This window comes from Aspergillus alliaceus (assembly GCF_009176365.1).
Source record: "Aspergillus alliaceus strain CBS 536.65 unplaced genomic scaffold BDW43scaffold_26, whole genome shotgun sequence".
NCBI classification, from domain to species: domain Eukaryota; kingdom Fungi; phylum Ascomycota; class Eurotiomycetes; order Eurotiales; family Aspergillaceae; genus Aspergillus; species Aspergillus alliaceus.
This window is the reverse complement of record NW_022474709.1, coordinates 296,813-315,048: the sequence shown is the minus strand read 5'-3', so window position 1 is coordinate 315,048 and position 18,236 is coordinate 296,813. Positions and strand designations below refer to the sequence as shown.

The following is an 18,236-nucleotide window of genomic DNA, read 5'->3' as shown; positions in this document are numbered from 1 at the left end:
AAGGCATGTTGGAGATAAATGTAAGTCACGTGCGAGTTCTCAAACACAACCGCCACCTCCAGTTCCGAGATGTTTGTTTGTGGTTCAACCCAGGCCTCGCATCGGTTTATATATACAGCAACATGCTGCAATTGCTTGGATTAACATAGAGATGTATCTGAATCCAGGCCAGTCACACTATGGAGTTATCGCAGTCAAACATACCGTCTGCCCAGGACCTCCTGCGTTTCGGGGGACCGTTTGTTCCATTTTCCGAGTTTCCGGTTCAGACCATCTATGAGACTCCTGATTGGATTGAGAAGAAGCTGCGAGATGGGAAGCCGTTTGTGATACGGGGGTTAAATTTGAATGCCCACTGGGACGCATCGTTTTTAAGCAATGAGTGCTTGATTGCATCTTCATCCTCCGGAGGTGCGTTGTGATAGTTGCATGAGAAACAACCAATATTATTTTACTAACGGCTAACCCTCCGGGGTTTGTCTGGTCAGCAATACCAGTAAGGAACTGTCAGACTGGCCGAGACATTAGGATGCGACTTCGTGATCTGATATCCCCCACGAACCACACTCGTGTTGGTCACGTCCGGGAATCGTATGTTAAACCGAAAAGCTGCTATTACATTTTGGTGACTTGCTTTATTGACTAGCATGGTAGGTTATATGCAAAGGATCTGCCATGTCCCCCAGAGTGGATCAGAGCATTGAAGGCTGTCTTGCCTTCTTGTTTGATGCAACTAGGCTCAATCGATTTGTTCCGAGTGCTCCCAAAGGATATCATCCCTGAAGTGTTGATGGCTTACGTTGGAACCCAAATGTCCTTGTGCGTGTACCCAAAACAAGGAGCTTAACTCTCGCTTATTAGTTATACCTCAGGTCTGGGTTTCACAGATGCTTTAGTGGAACGGTTGCACTTAATTTAATGATCGAGTCGGATGGTATGTAATCGACTCCCGCGACTGTGGACTTAACCTTGTCGTTCTTGCCATCATTCTGATTCTGTAAAGGAAGCCGATATGGTTCATTGTGCTTTGGCACAGATCAAGATTCACAGGGAAAATACGACGTGTTTATGGAAGGTCTTGGAAAGTCATCTCACACTGACTGGGCCAATATCTCTATTGCGCAGATGGAATCTGCCGCCGATTTTCCAATTTATGTCACTCATCAAGAGCCCGGGGACTTGGTTATATTTCCTTCAGCAACTGCTCATCAAATATGGAATGTCAGCTCCATGGTCACGAAGGTGGTTTGGAATATTATGCATACTACCTCGATTACCTCATTCTTCAGTTATGTTCAGCCCGTGTATCAGAAACAATGCCATGCGGATACAGGCCGAGTTCCTTTGATACCAGTACATGCACTTCACAACAGTCGATGTAACCCAGAAGAGACAAAGCTGCTTGTAGATATGCTTCAACAGTTAGTCGACGATGAGGATACCGGCTGCGACTCATCTGTACCTATTAAACTTGTGGATACGCAAGGAGCTGTTGTGGAATGCAACTTTTGCGGATTGACAATATGGAACCGGCATCTTCACTGCGAGCAGTGTGGGGATTTTGACCTATGTCTAACATGTTATGTATCCGGAAGGAGTTGCAAGCATGTTGGAGATTATACCTGGGCTGAGCTATTTCGGATCGAATATTGTCAGGGTCTCATAAAAACCACACAGGATAGCCTAGGTGGCTATCTCTCCTCGAAAATAAGGCAAAAGGGGTATGACTCCATTTTTGTTATACCCCCACCTTCTGGGTGACGGGTTGTTGAAGCTCGTTACGGTAAGGGGATATCATTCGGCTAACCTGCGAGGTAGACAAAAGTCTTTGGGTGCTTTAGCCTTGGCAGCGGCCGACGCGCGACGGCAATCTTTAGTAAGACAGCACGATACTATTGAATCGAACCTTATACCGTATCAATTGATGCACAAACTGACCACGCTCAGGACCGTCTGTGCCACTTATGTCGTGACAGTCACCCTGTCTGGAAGGGAATTGCATGTCCTCAATGCTCAGCTTTCTTCTGCTACCGCGGCCTGTATAGGCATTTTGATATCGATATCCTTGGATTCCTGAGAAATGAAGATTCGTGGAGTTGCCCGAAATGCTCACAGATCTGCAACTGCCGTTGCTGCCATTTTTCTCGTCCTTACCAAAGTAAGGATAAGCCTATCCGGGCTCGCATCAAGCCTGTTGATCCTCGAGGCCGAGTCTCCGGATTTGTGGATAATGTGTTTGACCAGAAGCGAGGCAAGAAAGCCATATCAGCTACAAAAAGTGCATCGCCCCAGAACACTATGTACCCTCGAGGGCAAAAGCGACCCAAGCCGCAAAATGACGATGACAATAAGCAGTCGCTATTTAAAGCTGTACACCCCTATTCTGAAAGTGCCCAGCCAGCTCACAATAGGAGATCAGATACTCTTACGGACGTTGATGGTTCGCTTCATCGCCCTCCTCGCGCTAGTTCAATCGGGTCTTTCAACTCAAAAGGGCAGCTCCGCATCAGCGATCTCGTCGAGGACAGAATCCTCCCAGACAGCAGTTTGCCTCGCAGTCAGCATGTACAGCCTCATGTTTCATTTTCTTCCATGCCAGAGAATGTCGCATACCGACATCCTCGTGAGCCTAACAGCCACAATGCAAACGTTTCCAACTCGGATAATGAAGAAAGCATCCCCTCTCTTGAAAGGAAACTAAGCGCTCTACGTCAGTACGCCGAGGGCCTTCTTGAGCTGTCTCTGATCGACTCGCACGCCAAAGTTCTTGACAAGATCTCCCATCTGGAGGGCCAGATTGAGCGGCAAAAGCGGCAGAAAGCCGAGTTGCTTCTTAGTGGCCTAAATCGGGATTTCCCTGACTTGGCGGATATAGCCATGGAAGAGGCGCGACGGCGTGGAATATGAAGGGTAACGTTAAGTTGATATTAATTAATTTGACAGAATAAATTATGGGACATGTCCAACCTCATTTCATTTCTTTTTTATCTTGTTTGGCGATTTTCGACATGGGACCAATTTCTACACAGTAGACAACATGAGACGATGTGACAATAGCGTTTCTATATATAGTGATCCAACAAAGCCAGCTATGAGTTATACAAATATCTACAATACCTAAGCCGGCGAAAGGTTGTACATGTATAAACTACATTCAGCATTGTTGCAAGGGATCTCTGCGCGGGTTGCCAGTGGGGGCAGTCCATAGGGAAATGCACTCTATAATCTTCAGGCAAACCATACGAAGAGAAGCAAAGCAAAAAAACAAAAATAATTGAGTTAGGGTGCGATCCACTGTTCCTCGAGGTTCTAGTATATCCTCACGCCAAGGAGAGAAGGGAAACTTGCATGGGAGTTTAAGCAGTACCGAAACCATGGGAAGCAGCGAAAGGCGGAGGAGTTCCCACTGGCGGCTGTCGATCGGTCTCGTCCTCCGCATACCATTCGTTCCTCTCTTTTCTCTTCCCCCCTTCCTCCTGTCACGCTCACACTGTACAAGGGATCTGGCCTTCGGGCATACCAAATATTTTTCTAGTCTAATAGGTTGAAAACTCCTTACTCTCTCTTTATGTTGTTGGTACCTTCATTCTTTACATACAATCTCAACTTGGTACACTCAATCTGATCAATCGGTCCATCGTACCCACCCTTTCCTTTCTCCTTCCCCCCCTTCCCCTCGCCTCCCCTCCGCCGAGCTGTTATTGCTTGTGTGGATTGCTCACAAGGGAAATAAAGCAATAGGACTGTATCTTAACCTGTTTCGCTCCTGTGCTGAGTATCTCTATTATACGCCATCAGTTGTGACCTCTTGGAACTGAGTTCTCGCCTCGTCCTCGCCCTTTGAGGTTGTCGGTCTAAACACACTAGATATCCCTGACCGCCTCCACAACCCACGACAGCTATCTCGTTCGCACCGCCGCACGATTAAATACCCTTTAGCCACCCTCAACATCGTCAGCCCGGCTCGTCTTCTCCTTCGCAAGATTCTACGGAGGACGTCAGCACGCCCACTCATATCCCATCGCTCTCCCCACCATGCCGTGCTTTAAGGGTCTCGCCGTGAGTATACACACTCCGGACGGTCCTATCGCTGAGCACTCGATCCAACGCCAATCTCGAGCCTCTCGCATAGCCTGTTACATCCCCGTACCTCCACCGAAGCTACCTGATTCAGGCACCGGAAAACCTGAACAATCCACCTTTGCAGTTTCGATCACGTTGTTGAATCCTGGCCAAGATGTGCCCTACTCGACTCCAAAGCCGACGCCGGAAAACCCCACACCTAAGCCTAAGGTCGTCGGGGGTCTGCCCGGCCAGACAGCGGAGCGAGGTCAATACAGCAGCATGGTGGCTCCGTATCAGCCACTGACAAACTCCCCGAACGAGACGGTCGCAGCCTATATCTACTTCGATGGACGACAAAAGGAAGAGGTCGCTACTTTGCTCCGGAGAGGCGAGGAGACCTGGGTAAACTCACGATGGGTCAGCGTCCCTGAGTCAGAAGGAGGTGGCCTTGCGGAACGCGAGTTCCTCTTCCGTGAGGTGGGATTGGAGCGCTGGCTCAATGGCTTAGATCTGGAGGGAAAGGATGTCGCTGCGAAGATTGAACGGAGACGGCAGAAGATGGAAAAGCGTCGTTTGAAGCGTGCATCGATTGATGGGACTGATGATCTGGATATGGATTCTAAGTCAGGCAAGAATGACAAGGGTATCATGCGCTACGGCAGCGACGCGAAATCACCTCTCGAGGACGTCTCGGATGATGACATGTCTTTCTCTGATTCCGATGACGATCCAATTCCGGAGTCTGCCGGACAGATCAAGGTGGCTCTGTTCCGCGTGCTGGCATCAGGTGAAATCAAACGCGGAGAATACTCGCCACAGTTCGACGCCCACGATGATGACGATGAGGCCCAACAAAGTGGTAATGGCGGGACAGACGCCGATATAGACCATACGACGAGTTTCGCAAAGCCTAAGACCCTCGATCCAAAGACTATCAGCACACAAACAGTTACCGGGATTGATCCGTCCGACAAACCTTACGCTATCTTTACCTTCATGTATCGAGGAGAACGTGAGCTAGCCATCTGTTTTCCTAGGAGATTTTTTCTATTATACTGACTCTCATCAGGGCAATTGCAGAAAATGGGCATCTTGAAAGATCCCAAGGTGCAGGAAACCCCTGGCTCGGCTAAGCGCAGATCACTGCAGCCGGACTTCACTAATCTTGGTCCCTTGAAACCAGGCGGTACAGTTGGATTCTTGAATTTCCGGGAGAGTAACGAGAACAAAAAGAAAGGCAAGAAAAACAAGTCTGCTGAATATGACGATATGGACAGCGATGATGATGACGATGACTCGATCCTGGGTAAAGCCGACGACGAAGAAGCTAAGGAGGATGATCAGCACCTGTCACCAGACGACATTAGACGCCAAGGTGAACTGGCGGAGGGCGTTCGCAAGATCAAGGCAAGTGAAACCCCATGCTCTTCGCCTCAGGTGGTGCTAACGGGAACACAGCTCAAACGTCAACATTCGTCGGCATCGCTGGGCACCAGTACTCCAAAGACGGATACTGCTAGCCCTCAGCCATCCGGGGAGACTCCTGCAGCGTCTAATATCTCCACGACTCCTCCAGCTGCGCCAGCAGTTCTTTCGGGAATACCCGAGGTCCCCAGACCTGCGGTCAATACCCTGAACGGAGAGTTTGTGGGAAGCCCATTGAAGAAACAAAGAGCCAGTGTATCCCAGGCGGATGAAAATGCACTGCGCCGGAGGATTGAATCAGGGCTATCTCAACCTGTCAGTGGAGCCTTGGACAGCGTTGCATCAGAGGAAACTCGGACTGCAGGGACAAGTTCCAGTACCTTCGGGGCCCAGACTGAGAAACCCACCCCACAGGATAACGAGGACGAAGAGCTGTGATGAGGCTGTCTCGATGGCATATTCCTAGCTACATCAACTTACTGGGCTGACCCTCTCTTTTTGGATTGGTGCTCGATCAGTGGTTGCCCATGGCTTCTTCACGATCAAATCAAAGCACTATCTTTACAATCTACGATAACCATATCATGAGCTTTAACCATTTTTGACTAGCAGCTAACGGTGTGAACCACCATCCTCTTTTGTTGTGTTTGATTGGGTGAAGCTTTCAAAATATTATTATCCTGTTGACCATGATGGATTGGCGTAAGTGGGCTAATTGAGAGACAGCCACCTAGTTGGCTCTTATTTTCTGCTTTGGGATTTTGATTAATTTCTTTTAACGTCTTGATGATGATAACGACGGTATGGAGATCGCTAGTTAGCTCTGCATTGGGCGCATGAGTCGACTCTATGCGCCGCATGGTCCCAGATCTCTTGCCTGCGAGGATCAAGAAATCTTTCCTTCATATTTGAAAAGGGTGTGGGCTATAGGTCATTTGGTATAGAATACATGAGTCACGCAAGGTGCAAATATATGAAATGAGGTCCTACTATATTACCTTGAATTTACAGTCCTATCAATCAAGCCGCGGATGATACAATTCGCTATATAGGTAAATTGTACGAGGAAAGTAGGATGTAAAATTCATAAGAAGAAATAAAGAAAAACTTGAGCTGCATAAACGGCGACCCTCACATACTAATAGATATGAAGGTTTCAACTACATATATCAGCCCTACAACAATTTAATATGAATTAGGGAGACTAAGAATACAAGGCTATTTATCAACAGTACTGTCATTCGTCCCGCTGGGCGGATTTAGTTTCCTGCTGACGTTCATTGATTTATTTTAGTCTTGTGTCTTTCTAAGTGTATTTCTACTCTACCCGATTTCTTCCTTCTCATCCTTCTACTCCCCCCTCGAATCATTTATCATTTTGATAAGTTATCACAGATACAACGATCTTAATTTGTTGGATATATTAGAATATGCCAGATCAAAACGAAAATTGTCAACCGCAGCCCATGATCTCTTCGGGCCTTTTCCGTAAGCACGCGCGCCGCACACTCTAATACAGCATAAACCTATGGAAATACATTTTAAAAGGCTCTCAAGGTGATCTCTTAGGCTGCGAAAGCATCTATCTGGAAAAGTAAGAGTCGCACAGAAGCATACTCGGTTGTAAAACTTACCCTCTCACGTCTTAAAAGGGCAAACAACCGATGTACGCGCAGCCCATCAGCACTAAATTATCCCCTTGTTATCTCTAATGCGCCTTCTCGGCTTCATAATCATGATCACCCCCCAATCGACAGTCGCCAGATGGTGGACTGAGCCAAAGGATCGGCCCGGACCCACCAGCGGTTCACGAACTAATAGTCATAGTCGATAGGACCACCTCATCACCTCGAGAACATGCATGATTAGCGCTGACAGGCTGGTTTGACTTATTGGTTCCATGTTGCGGTTCAAAGTGGACATCCTGCTGCAGTTGAAAAGCTTCTTCCTTTCGTTGACATTTCTTCGACGACCAACGATGGCACAACAGCCTTGCACCTCGCGGCCGCAAGTGGGAAAACAAGTATCGTGGTGAGGTGCATGTTTGGTCAAATACAAAAGAAATTAGTGGGTGATACCGCTCGGGGAAAAATTGCAGCAAACATCCAGAAAATTAACCATTGAGCTTCCCTTGTTCTTAGCGGTAAATCGAAATCATAGCGATGAGGAAAATATGCTGTGGCCTGAATTTGAGACCTTCATCAGGCCTGCCCAAGGCTCATGACGTCCCACCGAAAAGCAGCAGAGGCAACCCTAGAACTGATTACAGAATTGGAGAAACCAGGACAAGAACGGATCCTAATATGAATGTTTCAACATTAATTCCTTGCCCCAAGTAGCGCACATGTGGACATGAGCAAGTTCACGTGCCTTGCACTGGGCTGTCTATCACTCACAAGCAGTTACAGTGTGGTGACTTCTATCAAAAGGAGACTACTTGGGTAGCGCCGAGATTCAAACTGCTCGTGGCATTTTGCAATATCAAGAAGACCCCTTGGACTCAAGCAGCAAGCAAGTACTTCTTAGCCCTCCACAGCCCTAGGACATATATCCAATTCTAATAATGAGGGGCTACCCCTTGCCCATGACCCCCTAGCAGAGGATGGCAAGGTTCTCGGCACTCTAGGAACAATTGTTGATACTTATTCTGATGGCACAAAGGTCAAGGGCATCTACGCGCACCGACTAATGCGGGAATTATCCACGAATCCTGGCCCGGAGATATTATGTTGGAAGCCGGAAGCCTGGATCATCATGGGCTAGATTCTCTAAAACGGCAACTCAATGGGAGCCATGGATGAGAGATCAATGATTCCGAGTCTTTCCGGAAAGGTGTACCACCGGATGCAGAGTGCAATCTCGAGACACTCCAAGCAGGGCGCCAACCGAGGAAGAGGGAAAGAGCGAGCCAATGTTCGTGCTGACATTTTGAAGTTTCGGTGGATTCATATCCCTGCCACTAATGTAGGAGTGACCATTAAATCAACCATTACCATTAGAATATTCCACAGCTAACAAAGGATGGATAGATGCCGCTAATGAGGGTGGACCGTAGAAGGTTCCTCATATTATTTATTAACTTTATATGCTGATCTTATTTAGAACCTACTTAACCATATTTCTAGAGGCTCTAAGAGAAAAAATAAATACCATTGCCCGTTGGCCAATTTCTTTAATCGAAGTTGGACCGAAGTGGCTGCCAGAGGAGAGAAGGACTTCATGAAGCCACAATGTTTAGTATGTCTGCAATCCTGTCGTGATAACTCAGGTATAATACTTATTAATGCAATAGGAAGTATACCTCGATATTACGAGGCAGGAATGCAGAATTATACTCTAAGACAATCGTCATCAACAGGCACCCCTTGCTCTTTATGTAGGCACTTTTACCATACGCACCAGCTCCGTAACTGACAGTAACAGATGCCGTATTTCACATTTATCATTAGGGGAGGTCGAATTACCAGAAGATGGAGATGATAGTGGCAATGACCAAGAAAAGGAAGCGGACAGCAAAAATGCCTCACCTGGTGATGATGAACTAGAAGCCACAGATGTTAAGAAAACAACCACAGGGCCGTTTGAGGCGATGATCGGTCGGCTGTCGAGGCGAATTGATCATCAATCCATGACTCTCAATCAGTATTACTACATAGCCTTATAAAGTACTGTAGCCAGAGACAAAAACCAGGTGATTTCGCACTACATAGGCAATAGAAAAAAGAAGAGGCGGAACAAAAAGGCCATTTTGTTGATTGACCAGCTGTTGCTTTGGATTATGGATGAGAGTACGGTCTAACATCCTATCTCCCTAGTGCTCTGTCTAATCATTTGATAGGAGCCATCATTACATCCCGAAAAAAGAGGTAAGATGAGCAGGAAGATGATCTCATGCGGGTCCTTCTCTTTAATCATAGGTCGGGTGTCGTACTAACCTCGACAGGCCAACGAAGAAATCGCACATTTCGGTAAATTCATGAGCCACTTGGGAGAAAAGCATAAAGAGAAGGCAGCAGTGGACAAAACCGTCAAGCACAAAGAAAACCCTCAGCTAAGTGCCTTGTTGGTCCGGGAAGCATCTCACAACTCATACCATGTTATATTCAACGAGACGAAGCTCCTCAATGGGATCTAGGACATTCGCGACGAACTGCACATTCTACAAACGTTGGCAAAAGATCAGGAAGTAGCCTGGAAGCAGGCTTTCAAGCTTGATGACCAGGGTCGCGGCAGTAGCTACGGCTCCATATACAATCATCTTTGCACACCGACCGAGGTCAAAAAGAAGCTCGAAGAGATGGTTGTCGAGGCTGGCATGGCGCAGAATGCTGTGAGTTTCTCTCTTAATTTGTGCGTGTAACAGACTTTCTGGCAAGTGACAGATAAAAATTACAGAAGCGGAATTCGGGCGCTTGCAAGTCAATGATACCGCAAAATGACCCAATAGTGTCATAGTTTTCACCATCATAACTATCATATTTGTGGGTACTTTTATGAGGCTGTTGATGGCAGCGTTCAACTAACTGTTCGGGTTAGCTCCCCCTTTCCTTTCTGACTTCGCTGTTTGTGCTAGACACCTCGAACTTCCTACATGAAGGAGAGGACTTAGGATACCGGGTTGGTGGATATTTCCATTTTGTGATTACTCATCCCTAATGGAGCTCTTGAGCTGCTAATGGCAATAGTTGACGTTGGTCCAATTGTGTGGATCCCCATCAATCTATATTGCATTCAAGGTGAACACCATCATTGAATGGCGCAAGAAACTAAAGGAAGCCTTTTTAAGTAAGGTACCTATGGTACTTTCAGAGAATAGATTTGACAGATCCTCGATATAACCCAACGATTGGTTTAGAAATGGAGATATTTACGAGTCAGAGTACAAACCCCTAGCACGAGAAAGCTAGACGGTCTCATTCGTTAGCTCTAGAGGTACAGGTCCAAATATTCCCTTTAAACAAGCGTTGTGTAGAGGTATAGACTTTAATATATCCAAAAGATTAGAGTTTCTCTTGTGATCAGGGATTGAGAGGTTTGGAGATTGTACCTGTGTACAGCGATATTGTCCTATTTACTATGTTCACAATTAATATAGTTCTTACCGGTCAGGTCTCACGTAGTGAAGTATTTCAAAATACTCTAGATAAATCTAGATTACTTTATGATACTTTTAGTTTTCCTAGTAGAGTAGTAGTCCGTATATGTATAAGAAAGTACTCCATGTTGTCCCTTTATCTTATCACCCCGAGATTAAATTTCTCCCCGCAAAGTCGCCGGCAGACTTCAAGCTTTCTTCCGCTCCCACCATTTTTTCCCACCTCTCCAATCTCTCCAATTGCTTTTCAGTCTCACTGAACCGATAAGCTCTTCGCAAAGACATCCTCACCATGCCACTAGCACGCTCATCCGATCCGCTGGTGTGGATAGACTGCGAAGTACGCATCCCCACTCCCCACTCCACCCTTACAAATAAACCGGAATACCTAATACTCAAACACAAAACAGATGACAGGCCTAGATTCCGAAAAGGACCAAATCATCGAAATCTGCTGCTTCATCACCGACGCTAACCTCCAACTGCTCGACCCCCACGGCTTCGAAACCGTCATCCACGCCCCCAAATCCGTCATAGATAACATGTCGCAATGGTGCATCGACACCCACGGCCGCACGGGATTAACTGCCACTGTCCTCGCCTCCACCGTCACCCCGGAGTCCGCTGCATCCGAGCTATTGGCTTACATCCAGCGATACGTGCCGCAGCCGCGCACGGCGCTATTGGCAGGGAATAGCGTGCATGCGGATAAGGCTTTCTTGTCGCGGGGTCCGTATGCGAAGGTCCTGGAGTGGTTACACTATCGCATTTTGGATGTGAGTACTATTAAGGAGGCAGCGAGACGGTGGGGTGCGGATGAGTTGTTGGCTGCTGTGCCTAGGAAGAAGGAAGTGCATTTAGCCAAGGATGATATCCTGGAGAGTATTGAGGAGATGCGGTTTTATAGGGAGAGGCTGTTTGGGAGTGGGGGCCGATAGGTAATGTTAGTTTGGGTGGAGTCTTACATGGGACGTGACTGCTGCTGCTGTAACTGCTGCGAGATGTTTTGAATGCCGATATGTTGGCGTCTATTGGCGGACTACTTGAGGGGTATGGTAGTTTCTTAAGGGAAGGCCGTTTTGTATCCGCTCCCGTGTCGCTATGGAGTGCTGTTTGGGGTACTTTTGGGTGGTTCCTCTGAAACTCCCGTTATAGGGCTGGCTCTAGACGTCTTACTTTCGGCCCGGGTTTCTATCCAGCCGAGACGCTGGTCTTCGAACGGAGAAGTGTAGGAGAAATACAGCTCCTGGATTGAGAATCTTCTTTGATCTTCGACGTGAAGATAATTGTTTTCATTGCCGGAACCTCGCTATGTGAAGGATATCTTGAAATAATCAAGAGCCCCTGAGATATTGTGGAAGCAGAAAGAGCCAGCTGTGATATCATCTTTTAAGAGGATGTCTTCACTTAACATACCGCAGTACTCATTCAGTTATAGTCTAACTGTCAGACCATCAATTTTACCCTCTATGTATATCTCAAATTCTAGGTTAGTACTGCTGAGGCGATGTGCATTACTTTGGATTTGATGTCATTGGAGTCACCCTTCCGACTTAGAGCTAGAGAAAGTCTAGATTTCGAGATATTTATAATCGGAGCTGATAAGAGGATGTACTTAACGTTTGCCATCTTCACACCATGGCAGGGGTCGTCTTCCAGTACGGTTGATAGATGGTGCAGTGGAAGAGCCCGCCGATTGGCACAATAAGATTGATGAGTTGTCCGTAGATGGAGTAAACGCGGCCCAGCCAGAGGGGTCCGTCCGTCTTCCAAGGTTTGGAGCTGGCTATAGCTCCATGGAAGAGAACAACTCTTGTCGAGAGGCATAGTTTGAATTTTAATTCTGTCTTTCTTCCAAAGTGGATGTTCGTATAGAAAAAGGGGAACCCATTGAAGAAATTGAATGTCTTAGAAATAGTACCTATAATGTATCTATTTTTAAATTTAGTTTTGAAATAGTTGTTGTAGTCGAATTAATTGATTTTTCTTCCTAGGTTCGTTGCCGCTTTCCCGCCCCTAGCGTTCGCCGCTTTTGTTGGAAGCCCTTCGAACCACTCACGGCTAGCTCATTGAACACGCACCATGGTATCCTGTCTACATTCACCTAGAACTCTTTTTTATCGAGTACTCCTTTTTTTCTCCTTGCCTTGACCTGCTCTTTGTTATATCAGAAGGATCTCATGTCAGTTGACAAGTCTCTCCCTTTGTAAAGATTCGATGGAACAAAATCGCTATATCTATGTTTCTTTTATGGGGATCGTGATACAGGTCGCAATGGGCAGATCTGCCCATTTGAATAAACTATGGAAGGTGAGCATCTCTATGTGGTAATGAAATGCAAATTCTTTATTGACGAAGTTGTCAAAAGGTCGTGCTACTAGGTTAGGACCAGGAATAGAAATTCAAAGCATCCTTTAGGTGACTGACCATATATATACACATTCTCTATATAATTGTTGCTTGGTTACGCTTAGGCTATTCAACAAATATTACCTCTTCCTTATATTGTTGGATCTATAGACACTCGCGACAAGCAGTGACTGTATACATACAAAGGTTATTGCTGTTCGTCTCTACAACCTTCCCGCATCCGAATTTATACCCATATATTAGAACTTGTCGCTGACTTGTACGGCGCAGCAATAGCGACATACCTAAGATCGACTTCAATGGAGCCAACTAAGGCTGGCTTCACGCCACAATCTTCCTCCGGAGAATGCCTAGAAGCATCTATGTTTTCCCGTGACTCTTCCATGCCTGCGAATGATGGTTTTGTCGAGGAGCCTCGTCGGGCTGGTGGCCCGAAACTCTGCGAGCTTCCATCTGTATTTTATCGTAGCATTTTAAGTGAAGAATTTCCCCCGCAAGATATTTCGGCCATCGCAAAGAAGTAGGGTATAAAGATAATAACTTTGTATGTTGGCGAATTCGGGCCGCGATTCGATCTGTCAAAGGAGGCCGTTCCTACTTCACGCCTAAGAGCGCCGAAGGAGTCTAAAGAATGTTGGCTGGGAACTGCTCGAGAGATATATGAGCTATTGTGCGAGAACGGACTCCATTATATTTCAGTAGAGATCTTGGACCAAGTATTTCGGTATCAGCACTTATATTTAGCCGCATAAAGCATTCCTGTTGATGGCATATATCCAAAGTAGGCGACTATAACATGGCTCCTTTATGCTCATCCCTCTCTGATATCCTCAAATACGGACGACCAAAGTAGTTGATAATGGCCGTAGGATGAATATTGTGAATGGATATATATATAGTCAGTTGAGAGCATTCAGCACACGCACTCGTATGGTTGCCCCACGCCCGGGGCCTGGAAGCCTGGACAGCAAAAGCGGCATGAAGTGGGGACGGAGTATAATCAACTGAGGGGCAGTTTTTTTTGCCCTGCCTGAGGTTTTGGCTGGACGGCGTACATTTGGATGATGACATGTTTCCCTTCTGCCCCTCAATTTAATTCAAGCTCTCCTTTATTTATAACTCTTTTTCCTCTTCCAACTACTATTTTTCCCCCCACCCTCCTCCTCCTTCCCAATCGTCGGTGAAGCCTTTTCATAAACTCCATATATAATATCCTCTTCCTTTTTCTCTTCTTTTTGCTTCCTCTTTCCCTCTTTCCTAAATTCCCTATAGCTAGCTGCCCACCATGTCCGTGCAGACCGTCTCCTTCCAATCCTTCGCTGACCAGAAGCCCGGAACGTATGTCTCTATCTATCTATCTTCCCTTTACTCTGCTTCTTGTCTCTTCTACAGAGTCTTTGCTAACCTTTAGTAGCTCCGGTCTTCGTAAGAAGGTCAAAGTCTTCCAGCAGCCCCATTACTCCGAATCCTTTATCACCAGTATCCTCCTCTCCATCCCCGAAGGTGCCAAGGACTCTTTCCTCGTCATTGGTGGCGATGGCCGCTTCTACAATCCGGAAGCCATCCAGAAGATCGCAAAGATCAGTGCCGCCTATGGTGTCAAGAAGCTCCTGGTTGGCCAGAACGGCATCATGAGTACTCCTGCTGCCAGTAACCTGATTCGTGTGCGGAAGGCCACCGGTGGCATTCTGCTGACCGCCAGTCATAACCCCGGTGGTAAGAAGTGTCTGAAGCGCGTTAGATCCATAGATTGCGCCAACTAAATCCTTGCAATAGGTCCCAATGCCGACTTTGGTATCAAGTACAACCTGGCCAATGGTGCCCCCGCTCCTGAGACTGTTACCAACAAGATCTTCGAGACCTCCAAGACCCTCACCTCCTATAACTATGTCGACATCCCGGAGATTGATCTTTCCAGCATTGGCTCCAAGACCTACGGCTCATTGGAGGTCGAGGTTGTCCACTCGACCACCGATTACGTTAAGATGATGAAGGAGATCTTCGACTTCGACCTGATTAAGGAGTTCCTGGATACCCACAAGGACTTCAAGGTTTTGTTCGACGGCATGCACGGTGTCACCGGCCCCTACGGTGTCGATATCTTCGTCAACGAGCTCGGTCTGCCCAGCAGCAGCACTATGAACTGTGTCCCCAGCCCCGACTTCAACGGTGGTCACCCTGACCCTAACCTAGTCTACGCTCATGAACTGGTTGAGGCTGTGGACAAGAATGGCATCCACTTCGGTGCGGCCAGTGACGGTGACGGTGACCGTAACATGATCTACGGTGCTAACACCTTCGTGTCCCCCGGTGACAGCTTGGCCATCATCTCTCACCACGCCAAGTTGATTCCCTACTTCCAAAAGCAGGGTGTTTACGGTCTGGCCCGTTCTATGCCTACCTCCGGTGCCGTCGACCTGGTCGCCAAGGCACAGGGTCTGCAGAGCTACGAGGTGCCTACCGGCTGGAAGTTCTTCTGCAACCTGTTCGACAACAAGAAGATCTCGATCTGCGGAGAGGAGAGCTTCGGTACGGGTAGCAACCACATCCGTGAGAAGGATGGTCTGTGGGCCATCGTCGCCTGGTTGAACATCATTGCTGGTGTGGCCAAGGAGAAGCCGGACCAGACTCCCAGCATCGCCTCCATCCAGAATGAGTTCTGGCAGACCTACGGCCGTACCTTCTTCACCCGTTACGACTACGAAAACGTCGACAGCGACGGTGCCAACAAGGTCATTGCTATCCTGTCTGACAAGGTCGCCAACAAGGACGGCTTCATCGGTTCTACCGTGTCCGGCCGCAAGGTCACCGATGTGGGTAACTTCTCCTACACCGATCTAGATGGCAGTGTGTCCAAGAACCAGGGCCTGTATGCCAAGTTTGACGATGGTAGCCGCATTGTCGTCCGTTTGTCCGGTACCGGCAGCAGTGGTGCCACGATCCGTCTCTACATTGAGAAGTACGAGAGCGACAAGAGCAAGTTCGGCCTGACTGCATCCGAGTACCTGAAGGACAATGTTGATCTGGCCCTGTCGCTGCTCAACTTCAAGGAGTTCATTGGCCGCGAGGAACCTGACGTCCGCACTTAAAGTGTCTACGAATTGATGTTTTGTAAATATGGTGCCACAAGCGTGTATGGCACTGACTTTTTTATGATGGAAAGAAATAAATCCCGTCCATGGGCAGAGAGTCACATAAGATAGTTAATCGCATAGCAGTATAATCAATCATAACTCATTACCGTTCAAGACTGGTTCATCAACTGTGCCATAGCGTCATATCATATCATTACCCATCCGGAGCGTAACTCTCGCAAGAACGGACGAATCAATCACAGGCCGATCTCGTCCCAGTGGAATCCTGAAGTTTCTCCTCCCACCAATCTTTCCACTGAACAACCTTCTCCTCCCTCCTCGCCTCTTCCGCCGCGAAAACAACCGCATGACTCCGCACCGCTTCCTCCAACGTACACCCCACGAAGCACCTCTGCGCCCACTCAACCTCCCAACCCAGATTTACGACGGCATCCACCGCACGGACAAAACTCCTCGCAAGACCATAGTCACCACCACCATGCGACTTCTCCTCCTCCGGCGGCGGACGAGGCACCTCAATAGACCTAGTCGACCGTGTCGAGAAGCTATAGATAACTATATTCCTCGAATCATAGGTAATCTCGCCTTGCGTACCGTAAACCCGACCACGACGTTCACACTGCTTCTCTGTCGGCGCGATCATATGAAAAATCGCCGTTTTAGACGTTCGGGGATAGTAATAACCGCTAGTAGTTGTGGCGTCCAGGCTAGACTCAGGAACCACCTCATCATCCCAGGTGAGGGTCACAACTTGATCGTCACAGACGTTATTATCGGATTCGTAGACACACCGACCATACCAGGGTCTGCGCGCAATATCCCTGTCTTCTGTGTCAGGGGTATAATCTTCTTCCAGGTGGCGGAGGAGATGCTGCTCTGCGGCTTTAGTCTGGTCGGCGGTTCGGACGACATCTTCGATGTCGGGACAGACAATGTTCACGGGCCAGTCGTAGTGGGCTTTTGCGACGTGCATGTCGCGGTAGATTTTGAGCGCGCTGTAATTACAGTCGCGCTCCGCGGGACACGATAGACAGTTTGTTGCCGAGCCTGCGGCATGGGGTTTTCGCGATTTGCGGAATTGGGTTAGGGAGCCTGATGAGGAGATTGTGCGTGGGAGATGGGGTTGTTGGAGCTTGAGGAGCTCCTGCTGCTGTTCTGGAGAGAGTTTGGTGTCGATGGGGAGGGGCAGGGGGGAGCACAGGAGCCAGAGGATGAAGTCGAGGTCGTGGCATGATTTGGTGAGCAGGGAGCCGTCGCCTTCGGGGGTTGCTCGTCGCCAGTTTCCTCGGACGTAGCTGTGCGCGAAATGCCACCACCCGACTGGTTCGCAGTGTTCCAGTGAGACTATGTCGCCGATGACGCGGTCCTCGAGGAGGAGTTTGCGGAGGAGGATGTTGTGCGGACTGTAGCGGAGGACGTGGCCGATGGAGAAGATGGCGGGCGGGGAGGAGTGTGGCGATGTGCCTCCGTTTTCCTCTGGTAGTATGGCGCGGTAGACCGTTAGACAGTCGGAGAGTGAAAGAGCGAGCGGCTTCTCGCAGAGAATGTGGAGTTGCAATGAGGCGATGGATTGTAAGATCTCAACATGGGTTTCGTCCAGTGTGCAGATGAACACGCCGTCGATGCCAACGGCTGCATGATTCGTCTCAACAGTCGCAGAAGGACTGCCTTGTTCGCGCCGTTGGACTTCCCATCGTAGCCAATCTCTCCAGTCCTTAAACTCCTGGCCGTCCTGTGGGGTGCCGTTATCACCCCAGATATAGTTCCGGCCAAATTCCTGTCTTTTGAAGGGATGGGGCTCAGCGATGGCGTGGATCACGCCAGAGGTGACATTAGTGACAGCTTGAGCGTAAGCATTGCCCCGTGAACCAGCGCCGATGACAAGAAAACGTAATGGTTTCATGTTTTGAGGGTGAGGTGGGGAAAGGGGAGATAGGGTGAGGTTGTCGAGAGTCGGGGGATTAGACTCTCCCATGATAAATCTTATTACTATGGTAACCTCGTAGGTATAGATAGCTGTGAGCTATTAAAAAGAAACACAGCGACACAGAGAAAGATGCGAATCAATGAATGCACTTAAGATATATTATATAGTCCATGAAACCTCACGTCGCAACCCTGCCCATTCCAGGTCACGCTCTAATAGCCAAGCCTTGATTGGCCAAGGTGCCCGTTTAGGTCCTCGA

The 18,236-nt window shown here is 48.1% G+C and overlaps 6 protein-coding genes across 6 annotated transcripts; 5 read left to right on the top strand and 1 right to left on the bottom strand.

The window, feature by feature from the left end:
* Positions 1–179: 179 nt before the first annotated feature.
* BDW43DRAFT_311837 (uncharacterized protein) lies at positions 180–2,907 on the top strand (the record flags this gene model as incomplete). The annotated part of the gene is made up of 7 exons (XM_032047257.1): positions 180–411; positions 489–591; positions 655–819; positions 873–934; positions 1,004–1,757; positions 1,819–1,876; positions 1,948–2,907. The coding sequence occupies 7 exons, from the start codon at positions 180–182 to the stop codon at positions 2,905–2,907; spliced, it is 2,334 nt and encodes a 777-aa protein (XP_031899602.1).
* A 589-nt stretch (positions 2,908–3,496) lies between these two features.
* Positions 3,497–6,561, top strand: BDW43DRAFT_278514 (uncharacterized protein). Its single transcript, XM_032042181.1, has 3 exons — positions 3,497–5,077; positions 5,135–5,472; positions 5,524–6,561. The coding sequence occupies exons 1-3, from the start codon at positions 4,036–4,038 to the stop codon at positions 5,926–5,928; spliced, it is 1,785 nt and encodes a 594-aa protein (XP_031899601.1). The 5' UTR covers positions 3,497–4,035; the 3' UTR covers positions 5,929–6,561.
* A 4,206-nt stretch (positions 6,562–10,767) lies between these two features.
* Positions 10,768–11,797, top strand: BDW43DRAFT_102945 (oligoribonuclease). Its single transcript, XM_032037793.1, has 2 exons — positions 10,768–10,925; positions 10,996–11,797. The coding sequence occupies exons 1-2, from the start codon at positions 10,878–10,880 to the stop codon at positions 11,521–11,523; spliced, it is 576 nt and encodes a 191-aa protein (XP_031899600.1). The 5' UTR covers positions 10,768–10,877; the 3' UTR covers positions 11,524–11,797.
* A 1,511-nt stretch (positions 11,798–13,308) lies between these two features.
* On the top strand, positions 13,309–14,004 carry BDW43DRAFT_278497 (uncharacterized protein). The gene has a single exon (XM_032042180.1). It carries the CDS (start codon positions 13,318–13,320, stop codon positions 13,477–13,479), a length of 162 nt encoding a protein of 53 aa, XP_031899599.1. The 5' UTR covers positions 13,309–13,317; the 3' UTR covers positions 13,480–14,004.
* Positions 14,005–14,114: 110 nt separating this feature from the next.
* pgmA (phosphoglucomutase PGM2) lies at positions 14,115–16,163 on the top strand. The gene is made up of 4 exons (XM_032037792.1): positions 14,115–14,131; positions 14,228–14,293; positions 14,370–14,671; positions 14,732–16,163. Exons 2-4 carry the CDS (start codon positions 14,241–14,243, stop codon positions 16,042–16,044), a joined length of 1,668 nt encoding a protein of 555 aa, XP_031899598.1. The 5' UTR covers positions 14,115–14,131; positions 14,228–14,240; the 3' UTR covers positions 16,045–16,163.
* BDW43DRAFT_102843 (Gfo/Idh/MocA family protein) lies at positions 16,164–18,149 on the bottom strand. Its single transcript, XM_032037790.1, has one exon. It carries the CDS (start codon positions 18,023–18,025, stop codon positions 16,283–16,285), a length of 1,743 nt encoding a protein of 580 aa, XP_031899597.1. The 5' UTR covers positions 18,026–18,149; the 3' UTR covers positions 16,164–16,282.
* Positions 18,150–18,236: the final 87 nt, after the last annotated feature.

What these genes read in the sequence shown, in the direction of transcription:
- BDW43DRAFT_102945 (XM_032037793.1), top strand. Translation starts at nt 10,878, where the DNA reads ATGCCACTAGCACGCTCATCCGATCCGCTGGTGTGGATAGACTGCGAA. An exon ending in TGGTGTGGATAGACTGCGAA is followed by an intron (nt 10,926 to 10,995) that starts GTACGCATCCCC and finishes AACACAAAACAG; the next exon opens with ATGACAGGCCTAGATTCCGA.
- BDW43DRAFT_278514 (XM_032042181.1), top strand. Translation starts at nt 4,036, where the DNA reads ATGCCGTGCTTTAAGGGTCTCGCCGTGAGTATACACACTCCGGACGGT. An exon ending in CTTCATGTATCGAGGAGAAC is followed by an intron (nt 5,078 to 5,134) that starts GTGAGCTAGCCA and finishes GACTCTCATCAG; the next exon opens with GGCAATTGCAGAAAATGGGC. An exon ending in AGGGCGTTCGCAAGATCAAG is followed by an intron (nt 5,473 to 5,523) that starts GCAAGTGAAACC and finishes ACGGGAACACAG; the next exon opens with CTCAAACGTCAACATTCGTC.
- BDW43DRAFT_278497 (XM_032042180.1), top strand. Translation starts at nt 13,318, where the DNA reads ATGTTTTCCCGTGACTCTTCCATGCCTGCGAATGATGGTTTTGTCGAG.
- BDW43DRAFT_102843 (XM_032037790.1), bottom strand. Translation starts at nt 18,025, where the DNA reads ATGGGAGAGTCTAATCCCCCGACTCTCGACAACCTCACCCTATCTCCC.
- pgmA (XM_032037792.1), top strand. Translation starts at nt 14,241, where the DNA reads ATGTCCGTGCAGACCGTCTCCTTCCAATCCTTCGCTGACCAGAAGCCC. An exon ending in GCTGACCAGAAGCCCGGAAC is followed by an intron (nt 14,294 to 14,369) that starts GTATGTCTCTAT and finishes AACCTTTAGTAG; the next exon opens with CTCCGGTCTTCGTAAGAAGG. An exon ending in CGCCAGTCATAACCCCGGTG is followed by an intron (nt 14,672 to 14,731) that starts GTAAGAAGTGTC and finishes TCCTTGCAATAG; the next exon opens with GTCCCAATGCCGACTTTGGT.